General features: G+C 33.1%; 3 protein-coding genes across 3 annotated transcripts; 2 read left to right on the top strand and 1 right to left on the bottom strand.

Moving 5' to 3' along the window:
• Positions 1-13,975: 13,975 nt before the first annotated feature.
• On the top strand, positions 13,976-17,779 carry LOC121122506 (citramalyl-CoA lyase, mitochondrial-like). The gene is given in 3 exon segments (XM_040717521.2): positions 13,976-14,127; positions 14,183-16,933; positions 16,936-17,779. Coding segments are annotated over 2 exon segments (1,005 nt in total). The 5' UTR covers positions 13,976-14,127; positions 14,183-16,590; the 3' UTR covers positions 17,598-17,779.
• On the bottom strand, positions 17,594-19,861 carry LOC121122505 (TRAF3-interacting protein 1). Its single transcript, XM_040717520.2, has 7 exons — positions 19,742-19,861; positions 19,345-19,689; positions 18,887-19,292; positions 18,594-18,832; positions 18,230-18,520; positions 18,054-18,172; positions 17,594-17,996 (listed from the first exon to the last, which is right to left on the bottom strand). The coding sequence occupies exons 1-7, from the start codon at positions 19,814-19,816 to the stop codon at positions 17,918-17,920; spliced, it is 1,554 nt and encodes a 517-aa protein (XP_040573454.1). The 5' UTR covers positions 19,817-19,861; the 3' UTR covers positions 17,594-17,917.
• LOC121122507 (uncharacterized) lies at positions 19,759-20,910 on the top strand. The gene is made up of 5 exons (XM_040717522.2): positions 19,759-19,893; positions 19,961-20,143; positions 20,208-20,480; positions 20,553-20,631; positions 20,714-20,910. The coding sequence occupies exons 1-5, from the start codon at positions 19,778-19,780 to the stop codon at positions 20,780-20,782; spliced, it is 720 nt and encodes a 239-aa protein (XP_040573456.1). The 5' UTR covers positions 19,759-19,777; the 3' UTR covers positions 20,783-20,910.
• Positions 20,911-22,372: the final 1,462 nt, after the last annotated feature.

The following is a 22,372-nucleotide window of genomic DNA, read 5'->3' as shown; positions in this document are numbered from 1 at the left end:
ATTGATATAACTACAGTTTAATTTGTAATTTAGACTTATCCAACACTTTAACCAATAGATTGTGGAGCCCAAGGTTTCGTGATATACAAAAACCCTTGTCCACTCGGAGGAATTCAACTGGTTTTCCTAGTAAAATGTATAGAATATACATCCTTTTATTGATTCTCAGGATATTATCTAATGTCCAAAGGATCAGAGAATAAAATGGAGGAGGAAGCCTCTCTCAGTATGACTAACTAGAAAAATGTGTGCGGAAGCGGAAGTCATTCACCAAAAGAAGAAGAAGAAAGAAATGAAGAAATGGTCAAAGTACATCATTATACAGCGGGCGTCCGTAGGATTCTAATTTTGGGAGAGACTTGGTATTTTGATATATTTATAAAAACACAATTTTTTGGAACCAAGTTTCAAAAATCATCAGCTATTCACAAAAAATTCAAAAATCCATTGCTATTCTCAAAAAATTAAGTTTTTGAGAAAATAAGTTCAAAAATCCAGAACCAATCACAAAAAATTAAACTTTTTAGAAAAAAAAAATCAATCAAGAAAGAAATGGGGAAATGGTTAAATTACATCATTATACAGGGGCGTCCGTAGGATTATATTTTGGGAGAGGCTTGGTATTTTTATACAAAAAAAAATCTAAAAATCAAAAATAAAAATAAAAAAAGCTAAAAAAAAAAAAAAAAAATTGTGGAAAAAAATCAAAAATCCATTGCTATTGTCAAAAAATTACGTTTTTTTAAAAAAAAGTTAAAAATCCAGAGCTAATCATAAACAATCAAGAAAAAAATTATAATATTCAATAAAATAAAAATTGAAATTTTAAATTTTTCAGCTTTTACACAAAAATTTTAGATTAAAAAAAACTTCTAAGAAAAAAAAATTATAAAATTCAATTTCAAAATTTTTTGGAATAAATTTTAAATTTTTCTATAGCTTTTACACAAAAATTTTTGAATTTTTTTTTTGTAAAATCCAGCGCTGTTAATAAAAAACTTACACTTGTTGGAAATTTTTTTCAAAAATTCAGAATTTTTCGTAAAAAATTAAATTTCATATATAAACTTATTCGTAAAAGAATTTCATATAATAAATTTTTGCACAACCACTTAAAAAATCCATAGCTATTTTGAACAATTTAAATTTCCTAGAAAAAATATTTCAAAAATTTTAGATAAAACAGAAATTGTTTGGAAAAAAAATTTTCTTAGAATTTAATATTAAATATAGAAATTTTTGGGAAAAAATTTGAAAAATATAATTAAATTTAAAAAAAACAATCAAATATTACATTTTCTAGTAATCATAAAAATATCCTTAATTTAAAATTTACAGCTCCTCTAGCCCTCCCCCTGCGGATCCCACTGTTATATATAGGATCTTGGAATCCAACATAATTTGAGGCATTTGGTGTGTTTATCATACAATTCAACATTTCTTGAAAATGGAACTCTGAGCCCCTCAGAAGGATGATGATGCTTAAATATCATCATAATGTAAAGGGAGATCTCATTTTTCTTTTTTCTTTTTTTTGTGATACTTTTTTGTTATTTTTTCTATTTCTTTTCTCTTGGTTGCGTGTTTGAATGCAGAACGTATTTTGACATACATACATTTAACGTACATATATAGAACATTTGATTTATTATTGGAGAAGTACGGGTAGAGGAGAGGAATTGAATTAAATAGTCTGCTAAGAAAAGTAAGGGGGAAAAAAGAGAATCAAATTCAAATCTATTAATCATTGCCCCGCTCACAACACACCAAAACCATTACTCAAATTTGCTTCATGAAAATTATACCCACCAACCAACCAACCGACCGACCTTTACTTTTTTCAAATGTCACTTTGGGAGAAATGAGAGAGATCTCCATTAAAATGTCCGTAATAATTATATCCATGGCAATATTATAACAGAAGGTTAATTTTTTTTAGATGAAATAGAGAAAAAAACAATAATATAAGTTTTTTACTGCAATGACAAAACCAAAGAGGAATTTTTAAAGAGCCAATTACAATATAAAACCGCTTAAAAACTCTCCAAAACGTTATTAATATTATAGATATTTGCTTCAATTTTGATATGAACAGATTATTATATACAAATTCAATCAATTTGATCACGTGGTTTTTGAACTTTAAATCGAATTTTGATATTCTTATATATTAATATTCTCACAACATGAATACTTATACACTTTTCTTTAAAATATAATTTTTACGTCATGACGTCAAAGTATCTTGTAATATCAGTGTTATCAAAGAACCAATTTTTATCAGGTTCAATTAACCTTAAAGCCCACGGCTCCTAAGGATTTTGTCACTTTTTTTGAATTAAAATACATTTCAGGTACTCATATCAACGGATACGTGTATCATACTACCGCAATGTTGAGAAAAAGTATCCCAGCTTGCTTTTATGTTGCCTTCACACAGATATACTCAAACTGTTTGTGAATAAGAAAAAAGGAGTCATTTAAATCTCTTAATAAGTTTAGTTGTAGAGTTGATTTTCTGTGTTGGTCCAGTCAAGTCTTATCGCTGTAATTTTTCTTCCAAATGTTTATGGTTAATGTAACTCATCGGGTTGTTTTTTTTTTCAAAATTGGCGGATTTTAAATAATTATTTTTTTACATATATATATGCTATATAGAACGGAGTCTACATCACATTTGTCAAGCCATTGCTTCGTTTGAAAGGTATTTTTCCCCATAAAGAAGCAGGTTAATATTAGAACACGATCAAAACCATCACTCAAGTTTGCTTTAGGAAAATAATACCTACCATTCGAAGAACCTACCAACCAAAGAACCCACCTTTATATTTTCAAATGTCAAATTAAGAGGACAGAGAGAGATGTTCAATAAAAAATATGCCTAATAATTAATATACAGGGTGTGCAAGCTATATATGCCTCCAATTGGGCGTGCTCTCTTGGGCACACCCAGTAACTTAAGACGCTGATTTTTTTTCTTATTGGATAGCTTGTTCAAACCTGTACCATTAGGAAAGCAATGGAATCAATCCACAAATTTTTGTTTCCCCAAATATTTGGAAAACAGCCTAGAAACATGGCCCCGCCATGAAATTTCATTAAATCAGCATGAAACAGCGTTGATATTCAGGAAATGAACATCCATCTTACATTGTATCTAGCTGGAACTGTTTGATGTCCAAGAGTTTTTATTTGTTCAATTTATGAAAAATTAAAGATATTTATAAAAATCAATTAATTGCTTCCATTTCTAAAATACCAAAAACTATTTTTCAATTCATTTTCATAATTTGAAATTTGAAATTTTTTTGAACGCAAATGACTGTTAGAGAGCTAAAATTGATGCCATCGTATTTGGTGTTATAAAATAATTTTAGATTGGTACAATTTGTCCCAAAACGGGTTATTGGAACCAGATTTATTCCGGACAAACCAACATTTTTAAGACCTTTGCGAAGTAGCCAATAACGAATTATTAATTGACAAATCATCCGCAAATAGTTGGTAGAATATATTCTTAATTATGTTTTGAATATAAAAAAATGATCCCTCTAGTTGACGTGCATCAACTCCTTCCTACAGACCGGTCTTTATCTTAGCTTTATAAATTCAACATGAGCAACACAGAAAGAATTTTCATCATTTTCAAGCCTGATGGAGTCCAACGTGGGATCGTTGGTGATATCATCAAGCTATATGAACAAAAAGGCTTGTTACCATGAAATTTATGCAGTCCAATGTGGATCATTTGAGTTAGCGCTATGCCGATCTCTTATCCAAACCCTTCTTCGAAGGATTGGACAAATATATGGGGAGTGGTCCTCTTGTGGCCATGGTCTGGGAAGGTCTGAACGCTGTCAAGATTGGCTGTGTCATGTTGGAGAGAAAAATCCAAAGGACTCTGCACCTGGAACAATCCGTGGAGACTTTTGCGTTCAAATCGGACGTAATATATGTCATAGATCCGATGGCATCGCCGCAGGGATATAGATCCCTCTTTGGTTTACTCCTGATAAATTTGTCGACTGGAGTCCCCCCCGCCATGTTTTGGATATGTGAATAAGGCTTCTTTTATACCAATCATTATTTTCTTTATAGTTTGATATATACGAATACTAATTCATATCAGTTCTACTGATAATAGACGAACTATTAAGTGATATTTAAAAAAAAAAAATCCCTCTAAAAGTTTTAATGATAAACAAAAAAATGAAAAAATCACCGGGTATTAAAATACTGAAGATCAGTATATGTACAATGAGTGACGTCACCTTTCTTTTTTAAAACTCTGCTTTCCAAAACTTTAAATATGTATTGTAATAATTAAATTAAAAAAATATGACTTTGTTTTTTATAAAACTTGTTTGATTGCCTCTAGCTCACGTCCTGCGGACTCTCCTGAAACATTCAAAAAATAAAAATAGTAAGAAGTGGACTTTGAAAAATAATTTCTACAATTTTACTGGCTTACACTAAAAAAAGTCCCTCTAGAACGCAAATTTTATTTCTTCTCAAAAACTACGATAAGCGATATACTTATATATGTAGATTGTAGATATTTATGACTTACCATTGAGAAGGAATGATGTGTGATCTTAGTCAAAATAAAAAAAGGAATGCATAGCAACTTACCTATATAAAAGGCATTACATGTACAAGTATAAGCAAGCCTAAAAAAGAGAATTGCAAACATACACATAAATGATAGCACATGATTAGAATTAATCATCAATCATTCTGTAGTTTACATCTAAAATGCCTCAATAAATCAATTGGTTTACTTACACACCTCAAATACTTTTGTACGTGCATAATTATATAGACACAGCAGCACCTCGGATTAAGAGCAAACAATGTGTTTTAATTCTAAAAAGATTAAAATCTGGGGATTATTGTCAACTCGACCAAAAAGTGAATCCTTGAGGAAAATGTTGATCACTCAATCTTTTTGGAAAAAAGAATTGAACTAAAACACTCAAAAATATAATGATTCCAAAATTTTTTAATATTATTTTACCGATGCCAGTTCCTGAAATAGCACCAGATTATATATTTCCCGATTTCCATTCATCCTCCCACCACTAGAAATAAATAACTAATAATTTAAAAAAGGCAATTTTTAACAAGAAAGAACGTGTTTTCTTTGTTAAGCCCGGGAATTTTTAGTTTGTTATTAAGTTTTCCACCTTCATTTGCTGAAACAAATAAAAATTGATTTCTTTTTGGTCCTTGTGTTATAAGGAAGGGGATTTGTGTTCTATAAAAATAGATGTTGGATGTGGAACGCTTTTCATTTAGCGGAAAATTTCCTCTTTTTAATCCATGCTCAGAGCTTCCGGAAGACTTTTTTATAAATTCATGAAATGTTCGTTTTTTATGGGCTCGAGTGTTTTTCAGGATGAAAAAAATAAAGGCAACTTTGAACGAAAAAAACCCCGTATTTTCTTTGTTTTCTTTTGTTTTAATGGCTTGAATGACTCCCTTATCGATACACAATTATTCCTCAGTGGTCCTCTCTGTCATTCATGAGCACACACACACTTTATACTTGGATGTTCTCTCCTCAGAGCAATAATGATAAGTGCTTTGGAAAATAATAAATCTTATTCATACTACAACCATAGGTGATATTTTGTACAACTCTACTTAATAATGCCGACAAAAAGTGGTTATGAGATGTTTGTTTATTCTTTTCATTGCCATAGACCTTTAGACAATTTTGGGGAAAAAAAAATTTTTATACACTTTTTATAGGTTAGAAAAATCTCTATTAAAATTACTTTAAGCAAAATAACTTCAAATTTCGTCTTAGTATCCATATACGTTAAGTAAAGAGTATATGCTTTTTTTCATAATTTGATGGAGCTGTGCGACCTACAGATGACCTCATAGGACAAGGTAATTTTGAATACGACATTTTGACACCATATCAATACTTTTCTGCACTGCCCGGAATCAAAATTTGAAAAAAGTTGAAAATCAAACCGTTTCTCTAACGTACATACCTTGTCTATTAGAATACAGTGATAAGAACAACTATTTCTTCTTCTCTTTTTCTTTTTCTTTCCTTATCCATCCCTTTTTCCTCATTTTCTTCACTGTACTGAGTGGTTCATTAAAATCTAAACACTTTAAATTTGAAACTTCAACAAGATATAATTTATTCATTAACAATAGAATTTCCACAAAATTAATAAAATAAATAGATGTGTGTCTGAGCTCTCTTAATCATTAATGTAGCCACCCTTAGCTGCAATAATAGCTTCCAGGCGGAAGGCCTGGTACGCGCTGCAGATATAGTCCTCTGTCATGACGTCCCAGTGCTGGCTGGAAGTGGCCTTGGGAGGCTCAGTGTCTGGATGACGGACACTGCAGCCTTCCTCTCGATCTACACCCAAAAGGTGTATTCGGGGGGTTGGTATCAGAGCTCTAGGGTGGCCAAAATGGTCAAAAAAGGGTTCAAAAGAGTTTTGCAAGGGAAGAGATGGGTTTCTTTCATTACTGGTGTCAAAAGTTGCATCTCCAACCTAACAAGGCTCTTTTCATCCACTTTTTTGATAACTTTCCAAAAGTCTGGTGTGAAACACTCAGATCTCTTGAATTGGTGCCCATGGAATTGAGGGGATTAGCCTGGAATGTTATCTTTCACTCCTCCGAGTCCAGTTTGGCGTTTTTGACAGATTCCACCTTCCTTTCCAACGTTTTAGACTTGCTGGCGGAGTAGAGGAAGTCATGGAGACGTCCAACAGCTTGGAGTGCGCAAATGGAAATTCTTCGATCACGTTCAAGTGTCATTTTCTCGACTTGTAAGTAAGCTGGAGAGCTCAGATTTGTTTTGTTGTGTAACTAATAGTGTATGCTTTAATATATCGAAATATAAATTACTTTTAATCACTCAACCTCTTTTGATTATTGAATTAGTAAGTGTTCAGATTTCAATGGATCACCCGGTATACTAGTGTACTGTCTATGTATGTTTTGAATGGAATCTACCCTCCTCTACGTATGTTATTATTATTTTTATTCTTCTTCTTCTTCTTGTTCATATATCTTCTCCCCCCTCTTTTCCTCGTCTTTTTCCCCCTTTTCTTACAACACAGAATAAAAAAAAGCTTTTAAGGAATTGCATTAGCGAAAAAAATGACAGGGTGTCTGAATATCAGAGCAAGACGTTGTCGTAAGGAGAAACATCGAGGGTTGAGTTGGTGTCGTTGTTGTTTAAGTATACATTTATGGGTAGTGTTGGGTTGGTCTGGACTGAATGAACCGGACCAACTATCCGTCGGTCTAAATTGAATGAGTCGATTGACCCCGGTCAATCGTTTTTTTAAATAATATATTATATGAATTATGATAATTCATTTCGTTACTATTTCCAAATAGGGCACTCCTGTGTCTTCACAGGCCAGTTGTATAATTTTAAAGGCTTATTTCTTTTGTGGTCTACGTCTTAAGTCCGTAGACCGATGTATTCAAAGGGAGTTTTATTATTGGTTCATTTTTTGGACCGACCGAGTGAGTCCATCACGTGATCGACTCAGACCGATAATGCACCGACCCAACACTATTTATGTGCACGATGAAGACACAAAACCTCGACTTTAAAAAGAAGCAAAACAATTAGACAAAAAATTATATTAGCTATTAGTGATGTTCGGGTTCTGTTTGGAAATCCTTGACTGGTCCGAACTTCTTTGTGGTATATATATATATATTGGCCATCTTATTATTTCTATGGAGACATTTTGGCCATCACATACAAATGTATAGCTACACTTTTAATAAAATATTACTAAGTAATATTCAGTACCGAATGAAATACTATTTGGAATTAAGCCTGACCAGGTTTAAAAGAGGCACTCAAGCAAAGCTTCAGACTCCTAGCCCTAACGGTGCTGGCACCATAAAAGACACACAAACTCTATTATATATATTTATGGATGTATGTAATTCATATTATATTGTAGATAAATAATTTGGCAATGATTACTTTAGAGATAAATACCAGTTGGTATGATTAACTTATTTGGCCGAGTACCATATGATTTCGGCCTTTTTCTGTTTCTTTTAGGTGGAAAGGTTGCATGAGACAATACAGGTAACGACTTGAGACCAGCCTCGTCGAAAAAAATTGGTCAAGACTGGTCCAAAGATAAAATTAGGTCTAGATCAGTGGTTCTTAACCTGGGTTCGGTATGTTAGTCTCAGGAGTTCGGCAGAGGTAAAAAAACATGATATTTGATGATCGGGTTCGGTGAATATTCATATGCAACTGTTGGGGCTTAATACCTCCAACAAGATTAAGAACCAGTGCTATAGATCATTCTCCAAGAAATTGGTCTTATTTAAAATTCGGTCTATTAATTTTTTATAATGTTATATGTGTTTTCAAACTATGAACATACGAAAGTTCATGCAGAGACTGCTGGGATGAAATTTCATCCCATTATCCCTCCTGGAATACTGAACTCTTAATTCGAGGATATTTTTGAGATAGATGATCACGTAAAAAGTACACTCCTATGATCCCTTTCCCTTCCTTTGGTTCTAACTCTTGGCTCTAGCAATTGTCTATTTAAAAGCATACCACAATTTTAAATTTTTATATATTCTAGTTTCATGGTTATCATTTAATATCGTAATATATGTATGTATGTATAGATTCTGAATTATTGTGAATATATACAGTATTTGATCCAGAATCTATCATGTACTTTTTAGATTTTCAAAGTTGTTTAGATATTTATAACCTACATCGGATCTTTGTTAAATATAAGGAAAACGTCAATGACGGTTTATATAATAAAAAAATCGGTATCTCCTAATATACATATGAGGCCAAAAAATATCGGTCCACAGTATGAGACTGCGGTTTGGGTCAAAAAATTTGTGTATAAAAAATCCCTTAAGACCGAACCGAAATTTTTTCTAGCATTTATTGACAGTTACTCCACAATATTTTGGGGATTTTGGGCGCCCAGTTGTTATGTAATAGTCGTTTGAGTGAGAGGATCCTTGAACTAGATCCAAATAATAGCAGACATATAAAGGCTTGTTGTTTGTAAATTTGATGGGCTTAGGTCAATCCAACTCAGAGTAATGGATCCAAAAACTAAAAGTGTCTAATGAACAATTATTTTCCAGAGAGAAACGCTGAGTAATATTTGAACGGATCAGAGGGATGAGATCATCATCGCTCGGAGAAGTTTCTCGAGTTACAATTAGACTATAAAATGCAGAAAAATGTTTTGGAAACTCTTCCGACCACTCTCGTATATTAGCAAATATACCCAAACTTTTTTGGACTTATTTTAAAGTATAATTAATTCATTAAAGTGCATCTCCCTTTTTGAGGACATTAAATGGTCATATCTTTTTTACTATGGATTTCGTTGTTATATGTACATTGTAAATGTATTTAAAACAAGAGTTCACTTCCTCTGAAATAATATCAAATAAATGTTTGTTTTTTTGTTATTCTCAAGCATGTCTTCTATGTATGTAAGTTATGAACTATAATGTGTAAACATTTGATTGTAGGAGGAAGAATTTGTATATTCCATACACTTTTTATTAGTATTATTTTCTTTCCCATGCTTGGAGAGATACGTAAATAGTATTACATGTACACATTTATAAACCCTCTACATAGAATAAAAGGGTTGTCGTCTTGCTTAGTGCTTATTCGTTTGAACTTCCTCTTATTTTAAAGATACTACATTGAATAAAACCTTATCAAATTATCTCCAACATATGTGCATTCTCATGAATGCTCTACACCATCATTTTCCCACTCGGGCTCATCCCATTCCATCCTTCTTCCTTAATTTATATATCAAAAGAGGAAGAATAACTTCATTATGCAGAGTGAGATAGTGTTCTAACAACTTTTTATAGACATAATTTTTCAAGAGTAACATTTAAGTGAGAGGTTTTGTGAGGACATTTATTTAACAAAATCATGCTGCTTGACACTACTTTCATTCAATATGTGAGGAGCCCTCAGCTCTAATAATTGCCTCTATACAATGCCTAAATCTCTTATAGGCCTTGTTTATGTAGTCAGACTCGAGCTTGGTCATCTCCTTCTTGATAGAAGCCTCTAGAGACTGGAGACTCTTGTGAGGAGTAGGACACACCCTCTCCTCCAGACGTGTCTAGATAGAGTAGTCCAAGGTGTTCGTCCCTGGAGAGGAGGGAGGCCACATGTTGAGGTTACAAAAAGTCTGGAAAGTTGTCTCTCAGGCAGGCCTGGGTCTTAGTGGGTTGGCGTGATGACACAGAGCTCTGTCTTGAGTCAATATAAAGTTGTCTCCGAACTTTTCCATAGCCTAAGGTAGCAATTTCTTATCCAGAAGTCCGAAGCAAGCATTTGCATTGACCTCTCCTTCCTCTCCGCCAAAATGGGAGGGTTACTGGATTTTTTTGTTCTGAAGACATATCTCACGGATGCTGAGACATGTTCTGGATGTTCGGTTGTGATGTAGCAGTTCTTGTCCGATAGCTATTTTTTTGCCCCGAATTTTTGTTGTCCTTGAGAAAATTTAGAATTTTCTTTGCGCTTTCCAGCCGTTTCAGCTTACCATTTCAGAGATAAGATGTCTTGTTCTCTGATTTTGCACAATCGTCATTCTGGATTGAAAATAATAAAATGTGTACCACTAGATAAGATCAACTCTGCATTTAACAAATGGGCTGAAAAGTCCTGGACTTCACACATAGATGTTGCTATTTTTTTTTAAACTCACCTCATTTTCAATGAGGAACAACCTTCAAACTTCAAAAGACAGCTCTCAAAATTTCATGAGAATCTGTTCTTTGGTCTGTTAGTTATATTAACGCTAAGCGGAGAATTTTCAGCCATTGTGTTATATATACCTGAAGTTCCATAGGGGTTAAAAGTTTCTGGTAAATTTTTGACAAGTCTACGAAAATTTCCTTGTAATTTAGAAATATTCCATATCTATTTAAAGGACAATGTTTATAATTTTTACTGTGTATACACGATAGGAATCCGCAAAACCATGCTCCTGGAGCACTTCAAAATGTCCATAATCCTCGATGATGAGAAAAGTAAAATGAATTAACAGCTCACGTATTGATACCCAATCCCAGAGAGAGATAGGGATTAAAAATCGTGTGTGTGTGTTCATAAAAGACGGGGAGTAGCCCTGATTTGTTGCAGAGTTATAATTCTAAGTCCATGTTGGACTGATGATCCACATCAGAGTAATTCTTGACAATTCCCATTTTTAATTTCCTTCTCCCCTACCCTCGTTACAGCTGATTGTAGCTGATCTAATGAAACGTCATGACAGCTCAGCTCCTCATCTCCAAAACTAATTCTTCAAATTTTCTAGGTTACCACGTTCATTTTCGATTTTTTTAATATGCCCAAAATAAACACGATTTCCATCACTAACTAGGTATATTATAAAGCGTGGGCATACAACAGTTAGTGGGATCTTGCACCACACTAGCGCCCTCAAGTAATCTATATTTATGGGCATTACCCTTGGAGTCGGAGGTGACTCTGAAGAAAAAATGGCATAATGATTTATGAAATATATATATTGTATCATCGTCAGTGTAAATACTCGATAAATATTTCGAAAAAAACAATAATATTTGTCTGCAATTTTTTTGAGTGCTTAGAAAATTAGAAGATTAAACTAAAAGTAAATTTACTTTGAACACACCTTCCAACTACAAATCCCAACTATTCTTAAGTTAGGCTACAATCTCCCTAATCAGAAGCGTCCGCAGGGGGTAGGCTGGAGGTGTTGCTTTTTACTAAATAATTTGATATTTGAAATTTTATTTTATTTTCAAAATTTATCTGGGAAAATTAATTTTCTATGAAAAGCTATGGATTTTTGAATTTTTTTCTTTAATTTTCAAAAAATTTGAATATCTGAAATTTTTTCAAAACATTTTATATTCGAAATTTTTTTTCCTAAAATTAATTTTCCGTAAAAAGCTTTGGATTTTTGAATTTTTTTTTCTTAAAATTAATTTTCTGTAAAAAGCAATTGATTTTGAAATTTTCTCAAAAATTTGAATATTTGAAATTTTATTTTACTTTAAAAATTTCTCCGAAAAATTTACTTTTCTATGAAAAGCTATGGATTTTTGAATTTTTTTCTAAAAATTAATTTTCCATAAAAAGCTATGGATTTTTGGATTTTTTTTCAAAAATTTGAATATCTGAAATTTTTTCACAAAATTTTATATTTGATATTTTTTTCCCTAAAATTAATTTTCTGTAAAAAGATATGGATTTTTGAAATTTTTTTTCTTAAAATTAATTTTCTGTAAACAGCAATGGATTTTTGAAATTTTTTCAAAAATTTGAATATTTGAAACTTTTTTCAGAAAAATTTAATACTTGCATTTTAATTTTTTAATTTTTTTTTCAAAAAATTTAATTTTCTGTATATAGCTGTGGATTTTGTAATAATTTTTTCCAAAAAATTACTTTGTCTAACTTTTTCTAAAAAATTCCATAAACCAAGCCATTCCTTCCCCCTAAAAAAAAATATATATATAATCTTTACTTATACAATTGTATAAAGGGCACCCCTCCGTTCCCAACTCGAGATCCATTTGCCGTCTACATTTACATTATACATATAATATAAATATTTATAAAAAGTGTGTTTGTATATTAATATATATGATATTTTTAAAAGGCAATGATTAATTCATTTTCTGTGAAATTAATTGCACAATTTTTTTTTGTATATACATAAGGTCATATTTTCATAAACTACTTTTAATGAGGTCAAAGTTTGTTTCACAGATCTGTTTTATTTACTTAGATGTTCTGTGCATGTTTATATACGTCCATTAAGAGATAGGAGCGGAGAGACGATGAAAATCAATCAATAAAATACATTCACTAATAAACGCATGAGCAACTTGTTTGTTGATACACACTCAAAATATAAAATCAAATCAAATGTATTCCCAAGTGTCAGTATTAGGAATATAAAATCGTATTTATTTCATATAGGTTTCAAAGGTTGAGTGAGTGAGGACGAATGAGGAGAAATATTCTCTCTAAATGCTGGCTGCAGAGGGGGAGTCGGTGCCTTTTTGGTGGAGTCGGATTCAATAGGACATTTTATGTACCGACGCCTCCAGCCTGGACACAATTAAGACTTTGAACTTGTATTAAAGTCGTAACTTGTATGAGCAAACTGTACATGTTGCAATCATAAAATGAGACGAATAATTATTAATGCAGGATTTGCGTACAGTAATACTTTGTTGGGATGAGAATAAAGTAATAATGAAATATTCCATGGATGATCAATATATTAATGGTGTAATATTTTAATGGAAGTTACTAAAATATACTTATTATGTAGCACACTATAATGTTCAACTACCAACAGTTATAGTAATCTTAAATGCATAACAACCATATAATTTCAATATATCAAAATAAAATGCTAGTATCAATTAATAGTTGGTGATTAGAATTACTCATGTTGACATTAAATTTTAAGATATTTTAAAACAAATTTAAACATGTACAATTTGCTTATACAAGTTGCAACTCCTACACAACATAAATACAAAAATCTTAGGTCCGATTTCAAATGTTATTCCCACCACATTTTTAGGTTACAAATATATAATAAGCTTAAAAAATGATAAAAAGTTAAGATGGAACATAAAAATTAAATACTGCAGTAGAATAACAAATATACTAGGGGTATCTAAGCCTCTCTGTGACCATTTAAGAACGTCTTTTGATGGAATTAAAGATAGAGATAATCATAGATGAAGGTTTTGTCTTCTAATTAAAAAAAACTGTGTAATTAAATGATGATTAATGCGTGAATTTCTATTAATGTATATAGGTAAATTATTTAACTTCAACATGGCAAATATTTACGGAAGTATTATTATAATTCTTAGGTCACGGAACCTTTTTGTGTAGTTTCAACAGCTAACATGACGTTACATCCTATTCAACCATTCAAATCCTTTCAACGCATTGTTTCAAAAAAGGAGTATGTGTAGCATGTAAACAAACAATTAAGTGGAATTGTAATTAAATAAATATACATTTACAATAAGTTGATACGTTATTTTAATATTGTCCATGGATTCAGGGTATGTATTTGATAATTATGACGAATGGATATTAATTTGATTAATTCTCTCCTAGATGAACGTGGAATCCAAGAGGATCCGCTTGACCCTCAACAACAAATGTATCAAAGATCAACATATATTTAACTCCGAGTCGAATGCCCATGACTTTCCCATGAACGACTTCATGTGCCCGAGCTGTGATAAGGAGCTCACAGACCATCAGGCTCTTGAAGCTCATTTGAGCCTTTATTGTACAACTTCTGTGACAAACGTGAGCGATGAAAACGTCGTCGCTTCCCTCATGGTTCCCACTGAGGAACAGTCCTCAAAATGCGTATTTTGCTCCATGACATTAGAGTCTCGAAATGAGTTGGTGGATCACGCAGCCACACATCTTCGTTGTCATATCTGCCTTACCTCCAAACATAATTTCAAAGGCCTGAATGACATGCGTGCTCACTTTGAAAAGAAGCACGATTATTTTCCGTGTCTTTGGTGTCATTTTATCTTTGAAACAAAATCTTCACTCACAAAACACTTTCGTGAAATCCACTTGGATTTCTATAAACACCTCAAATATCCAGGAGAGCCAATGCCTTTAATATTGGAGTCCATTTTAAAGGATAATGCCCTAAAATTGACCTCTATATTTCGTGCCATAGAAACAAATTATCCATATCTTTACCTCATTGAAAAAAAGAGGGACTGGAAGAGAGAAATTGTCTGTGAATTGTATTCTAATTCTCGCTACGCCAATACTATGGGTGATCGTTCTCACTCGGAGACATTATTTTACATAGAAAATATGGAGGAGATTGTTGTAATTGGGGATGATAATTTGATTTGTAAGGACATGACATCTCCTGTGGATTCTGTAAAAAGAAGAGATGCAAGCAAGGCATACGTTCCAAATCATATACTTCAACTCATCTATGAAGATGAGGACATGGAGGACATGTCTGTAGAGTCAATCCGTCAACAAGAAGGATTTTTGAGAGGCTGTAATAAACCATTGAAAGTGTATGGGATGTGTTCTCTTTGTGGAAGACTCTTTTCTGATAACGAAAGTCTTCATGTACATATAAAATACGGATGCAAGGGGATTTCAGATATTCGAAATGAAGAGAATAAATTAATTATGGATAAAGCAAAATGTCCATTTTGTAATATAGTATTTGATCGCTTCCGCCATTTAGTTCATCATGTTTTGAGCTCAAGTTGTGAGTCTGCTCCAAAGGATTCGCAGATTTGTGTCTGTAATTATTGTCCAATGTTCCTTAGTGTCGATGAGCTATTTGATCACTTTATGAGCATGCACATGCCAAAAAATAATCATAACAAGTTTTTTTATAAACGTGTTTGTAAATTATGCCAAAATTGCTGTCAAAATGAAAATGATCTTCGCACACACTTTACATCCTATCACCTTGGAGAGATTTGGACGTGTTGCGTTTGTCAACTCCAGTTCCTTTCTATGGATCTATATGACAAACACCTCACTTCCATTCATCCCATTCAGGCACTATCATTGGATTCCAGCGAATACTCCTGTTCCGTCTGTCAAGTTATGTTCAACACTCAAGAAGATCAAGATCTACACTTAAGCACGACCACGGAACACCCTGTCTGTTGGGTCTGTCATTTCCCTTGTCAAACCTGGAACGAACTTCTAGCTCATTTTAATACTGATTGTATTGATCATTCACCTTTCTATTGTAGGGACTGCAATAAACTCTTTCACAAGAGCAGATTTAAGTCCCTACATGTTAATTTTCAACATTCCAAAGGATTCTTGGACGCCAAAAAAAAAGCGGATTCTAGTCCTTAACATATCCCCATTAAAATGTATCATTGATCATAGTTCCGACTTGAGCATCAAGTTCCATTCAAAAGGAACTAAGTGTAAGGCTTGCTCCAAGGAAACTGCACTCTATGAGTGCTCAATTTGTTATTATCCAGTTCATTCTCTTCAAGAACTCCATATTCATTTGGAAAAAGCAAATCATAAGGATCTGACCTGCCTTCATTGTCTCAAACGTTTCCTAACTCCTAAGGAACTCATTCTTCATTACTATGATTTTTTGAGTCACATACCTAACAATACTCAATTACTCATAACCTCCGATGAGGAGAATCCGAATGAAGAGAGCGAGGACTATCCCTCAAATGAATTGGTATCCCTTACTCCTAAATTAGATTTGGCTTGTTCCAAATGTATTAAAAGTACTGTTCTACAAAACAGAGTGGATCTTCTTACACATTCCCTGTCTTTTCATTCAGAGATTTTCAACAAAGTTGCTTGCGACTCATGTGGCATGCTGTTTACATCTAAAAGACTTTTAAGAAAACATAATGAAGTCCTATGTAAAAAAGACTTTTAAACAGATTTGAATAAATGTTCATTTACTTATAAATGTAGTTTTTCTCAAATGTTTCATAATTATATATATCTTTTGCTCAGTTCTTAACATATTTTCAGATATGTTGGCTCTTCATAATGCCTTACTTAAGAAATATAGTGGACATATAAAATCCTCTGTTTGCCTATTTTCCTCCTCTTTGGACAAAAGACATTCAACTCCCAGGCGGGCTCTCATGTACGTCCCAGGAAGTGACAAAAGAAAGCTTGCTAAAATACCACAACTAGGAGCTGATTGTATTTGTCTCGATATGGAGGATGGTGTTTCATATGTTGCTAAAGGAGAAGCAAGGCAATTAATTCGAAATATTTTAGATGGTAAATTAGAGATTGACTTTGGCCAGTCTGAACAAAGTATTCGATTCAACTCTGTTCAAAGTGGGTTGTTAGAAAAGGACGCAGAAGTATATTTAGAGGAGACTTAAGATCCTTACCCTCCTCAGTTCAATTACCTAAAGTTGATGACTCTGAGCATGTAAAATGGTTTTCTGAAGTGATCAAAAGCAATATCGAAAATAAAATACTCCTTGAAGGGAAAAAGATGAGCCTTTTGTTTTTTGTGGAGTCCGCTTTAGCTCTCATTAATCTCAATGACATTGTCAAGGGTATACTTCAAATAAAGGATGCTCCCTTTTTCCCTGAGGCCATAGTTTTTGGGAGTGATGATTATATAGCAAATGTTGGAGGAACAAGAACACCCGAGGCAGCTGAACTCATATACGCTCGCCAGAAAGTTGTTGCTGTTGCTAAGGCCTACGGCTTACAAGCTATTGACTTAGTTCATATCAATTATAAAGACTTGGAGGGACTCAAAGCTCAGTCCATCGAGGGAGTTCATATGGGATTTAGTGGAAAGCAAGTTATTCATCCCGGACAAGTTGCCACTGTTCATTCTTGTTTTTCTCCATCGGAAGAGAAAGTGAGGTGGGCAACAGAACTCATACAGGAATTTAAAGTGCATGAAAGATCAGGGAAGGGGGCCTTTACTTTTCGAGGAAACATGATTGACATGCCATTGGTACTGCAAGCGCAAAATGTATTAGATTTAAATCAAGGAACAACATATTGATAAATGTTCAATGTATTTTGATTGTTTCAAACTCACTTTATTTCTGTCATTATATTTAGTCCATTTTTTTTTAAAAGGAAGTCTTCCTCTTCCATGAGTTATACAAAAATATGTTTTATTAGTTGATTATTCTTATATTACATATATATGTCATTATTGCAGCAACATGCCTTACTACTGTCCCCGTTTTTCAAGACCTTTCTCTTTTAATAATTCATTTGAAGTTAAGCGACTCTGTGATGACTTTCTTCACAAAGTTTCTATTTGAGAATAATTAAGAGTATTTTATCTAGAGTAATGTTTTTTATAGGATTATAAGCTTATTTGTTTGAAATGCTACTGAGCATTTTGGCTATTTTCTCATCATTTTTGAGGATTTTCCCCTTTACGGACGATATCCTGAAAAGTGCATAAGGGTAAAAGAAGATTAATGATAGCTAATAATACTTTACTTACTTATCCAATTGCTCTACTACGTTATACTCTATTTCAATCAAATGGTCCCTCAATGGCTGAATGGACTTTTGAGTTAAATGTTCCTCTTGATTGAGCTTTGCTTTCAGTTGCTTTCTTTCCTGTAATAGATTTACGCAAATAGAACAGTGATTCACAAGTTATGAGATCAATCTCACATTTCGCCATGTATCCAACTCCCGTTGCATTGAGTCCACATCCTCCTGGAGAAAGTTCATGAGTTTTCCTAGAGGATTGGCATAACGGGTTAGGGTTTGAATTGACTCCTTAAGCTTATCAATTTCTCGTTGCGTTGATTCGCGCTCACGTCTATATGTTAAATCCGTTAAATCAGACTCAGCTTCAATGCTCACCTTTTGTTTTTCCTCAGCAACATTCAATTCCTTTTGAGTGGCTAGGATTTCTTGCACGAGACCGCCATGTTCCTTACCCTCCGCCTCAACCACGTCCTGTATACGTGTGTGTATAAATTAAATTTAATGATGCGGAAAATAAGATAATTGTTATTTAACAGACACTTACGTGTGAGTCTATAGCTAGATCAACACGATCTTCCAAATGGAGAACATTATCGTTGGTTTCCTGAATCAGAAAATTGTCTCCATCCTCTTCTTCCTCATCGTCCATTGCTAATATTAAATTAACAGGTTTTGTGCTTGTCCCTGGGCGAATAATTTCTTCAGGCTCTATATTTGGTCTTTCTCTTAAACGAGGAGCAGCTGGACGACTAGATGGAGGTCTCATGGCGGATTTAATTCGATCTAATATTATTAAATTAATATAAATATAATGAGATAATTAAACTGTGAATATACTTGTAATGGGTCTGGAAACGGATTCTGGAGTAGTAATAGACTCTGGTTCCACTTGCTTGGACTCCTCTTCCTGAGGAACTTCTATAGGAATAGGTTCTTCTGCCACTTCAAGGGACTCAGGGGGCTCTTCATTCTTTTGTATGGGTATCTCTTCATTCACGGAGGGTTCTGCATCTCTTTGAAATGCAGAAGAAAGGCTTTTTTCGTCAGTGATGGAGGTTCTACGACTTGAAGCAGAATCTTTTTTAGAGTCATCGATGATAGAAGAAGATCTACGACTGGAAGCAGAGTCATTTTTAGTAGTACTTCTTGGCTTTCTACTAGAGGATTCTGGCTTGTTACCACTGATGGTTTTTTTAACTGCTCCTGATGTGTCTATTTTCTTACTTATAACTGCTGCCAATGCCTGGAAAAAATGTGATCCATAAAATATTTTTTCATTTGTGTATTAATAGTACCTGAAGAAATTCGTTGGTTTTCGCAGGTTCCTGCCCACTTACAATCTTACCAGGCTTTGCAGATAAAACAGATCCTGTGGCAAAACTTACTGCACGAATGATTTTATCCAAATATTTTAATTTGGATTCCTTGTCTTTCACATTATTAGAGTTCATTTCACTTTCGTTGAAAAGTCCTCTAAATTTGCCATGATCCCGAATAACCACAGATATGACATCGTGTAAAAATCGAAATGGAGGCTTATTAAGGAGTTTATCTGTTAGTTGAGGCTTCTTCACATATCTTCCAAGAGCATCTTGAGTCTTTTTAATGGTGGAGCCCGGGACACTCATCTTTTGATCAATCTATAATATGTATGTTCCATGAATTATTCAAACAGGTAGGGGAAATTATTACCTGCTTGCTTTTGTATTTCTTCCTTACTCCACCTTGATGCTTTCTATTTTTTTTCATGAGTCCCTTATTCATCATGTCACCATGAGTATATCCATAACAGATTTGAGATATAAACAACTTCCAACATTAAATGAATCAGAAGAAGACTATAAGTAAGTATATCCAATCATAACGGGACCAACGAAATCGTTACCTTTATCCTATTTTATGGATACATAGTGAACCACGTACTGAATCCTCGAGCTCTTGGACTGATGACGAATTTGAATTCGAGGCTTCAACTAAAATCCACGATCTATTTCATGGAATCGAAGCCTTTTTGTACGAGGATGATGCAAGTTCAATCAACTCAAATTTATGTGATGAGTTAACTCAATGGAAGGAAACGTTTCCACATTTAAGGTAATCACAAAATTACTCGCTGAATCATTTATTTAATGTATCTCCTCATTTACCAAATAATAAGAGTCCTTGGCACAGGAATCAAATCCCTGAATCCTCAATTAGAGTCAGAAGAGGTCTTTCTTCTAAATCCACCTTCCGAATCGAAATTTGATAGTCTATATAAACAAATCATCGAGGATTTGTCAGTAACAAAGATCTCTGGTAGTATTTCCAGACCTTCCACTACATCCATGAAGAAGAAGAAGTCCTCCAAAAAGTCATATAATCGATTGAGCATTTTACCGTCTCTTCGTAGCATCACGAGTGCTCCATTGGTTCGTGAAAATGATAAAAGGTACTTTGTCAGGAGTCAAGTGAAAGTTTGATTAGATTGATACTCAAATTTTAGTTTATTTTTGGTTTCCAGGAGCAAGAAGGAGTCTTCAAATTCCAGCAGTAGTTCCAAAAAGGATGTAATCCTACCACCAATTGTGAATAAATCCGGGGTTGGTATTAAAGTTTTGATATACCTATTTATGTTGTATAATTATATAAAATCAATAATAATTATTCACTATCTGTTCTTAGATAAGTCGTAATACTCTTCAAAGACGCACGTTCCCTGACCGAAAGCTATTCCTAAAAAATCAATTCTAAAGTACAAAAAAAAAAAAAAAAGTTTAATTCTATTTTTATATAATATCCATAAATACTATTCTAATTAATTATAATTATAAAGGAGATATCTTTATTTAAAAAGACTTGAACAGTTGTTAATAATACAGGCTATATTTTTATAATATATAGAATTGTTTTAGAATCTTCATAGATTAAGAACTAAATATATAAGTATTTCTATGTCATCATCAGATTTTAATAAATATCTACATCAAGGATTTATACTTCGGCCACGTCGTTACCTTTATTGTATCTTGCCACCTCTTGTGCAAATATATTAATCCATCGTTCCTAGAGAAGGAAACATACTTATTGTTAGAGATGGGATTTTTGTAAGAGTGCGAGGAGAAGGCGGGAGCGAGACTTATGTGTTATTATTGAAGAGGGAGAAGTATAGCGATTAGAAAAGGAAAAACGGTTGATGTGGTTGCTCTTTCTTCTTTTAGTTCATTATTTAATAAGTCGTGAGTGTATTAAGCTCAAAGTTTAAAAAAAGAAGGCTTTAATTAAATATAATTTACATACTAAAAATAAACCATTAAACATTTAAGTAGAAGTAAGCATTCTCGAATATCTTTCGTTAAATTGTCTTAAAAATGTCAAATGAGGGGTTTATTCTATATTCAAAACACAAAAATTATTTTTGTAGCTCAGTGAGACTAGATGGGGATTGAGTTATACATCAAAATGTTACTGGCGTCTCAGAAAACAACTATACGGATACGCACGTTTTCTAAATTTACTCAAAATAAAAACAGAAATCGGTAAAAATTGTAGTTTTGTATTTTTCAGGTCCAAAAATATAGTAGATAAAATAAAGTGCACAAAAAATTGTTTGGAAATTCGTTTGAATATACATTTGACACATATAAAGGGATATTTAACTGAAATATCATTCATTTTCTGAATATTTTTTCACTCTTGAAGGGGAAAGAATATGTAAAGTCAACTGTCGAGAACAAAATACAACGTATTTTCTAGTGTTGGTGAGGTAACCCCGTGCTCTAGAGTAATTCATGACACTCTCAGAGTCCCTAACGGGCAAAAAAGTGTTTTAGTAGTCTAAGGTGGTTCAGCTCTGTAGAACCAAAACAAATTATACTACAAAGTATAAATTTCTTAATTTTGGGGGAGATACACCCCTCCAGCCCAGCCCAGCCCATGAGGACACAATTGCATTGACGTTTTATTTATTTTTATTATTTCATTAAATAATGGTACTTCCATTAGCCCAAAATTTAGGTTAATTTACCCCTGTTCCCTGACCACTGCTATAAATCATCCAGTTAAAAAAATTACAGCAAGTGTGGTAGAGGTTGTGTGATGAATAAATAATTGATAATAAATGAATTGTTCCAAAAAAATTATTTTTCTGTGAATAGCTATGGATTTTTGGATTCTTTAAAAAAAAAGATACAAAAAACAAGCCCCCCTCTAAATATAATCCTTCGAATGTCCCTGCACTAGTTCAGGGTAAATTAATTTTACTAGAAGTTCTTTTTGAATAATGCTAAAAAAGTATTCATATGATTTAAAGTCATCATATTTAATTGTAATAAGGGGAAGGCG

This window comes from Lepeophtheirus salmonis, chromosome 8 (assembly GCF_016086655.4).
Source record: "Lepeophtheirus salmonis chromosome 8, UVic_Lsal_1.4, whole genome shotgun sequence".
In the NCBI taxonomy this organism is placed as follows: Eukaryota; Metazoa; Arthropoda; class Copepoda; order Siphonostomatoida; family Caligidae; genus Lepeophtheirus; species Lepeophtheirus salmonis.
This window is presented reverse-complemented; position numbering and strand designations above follow the sequence as displayed.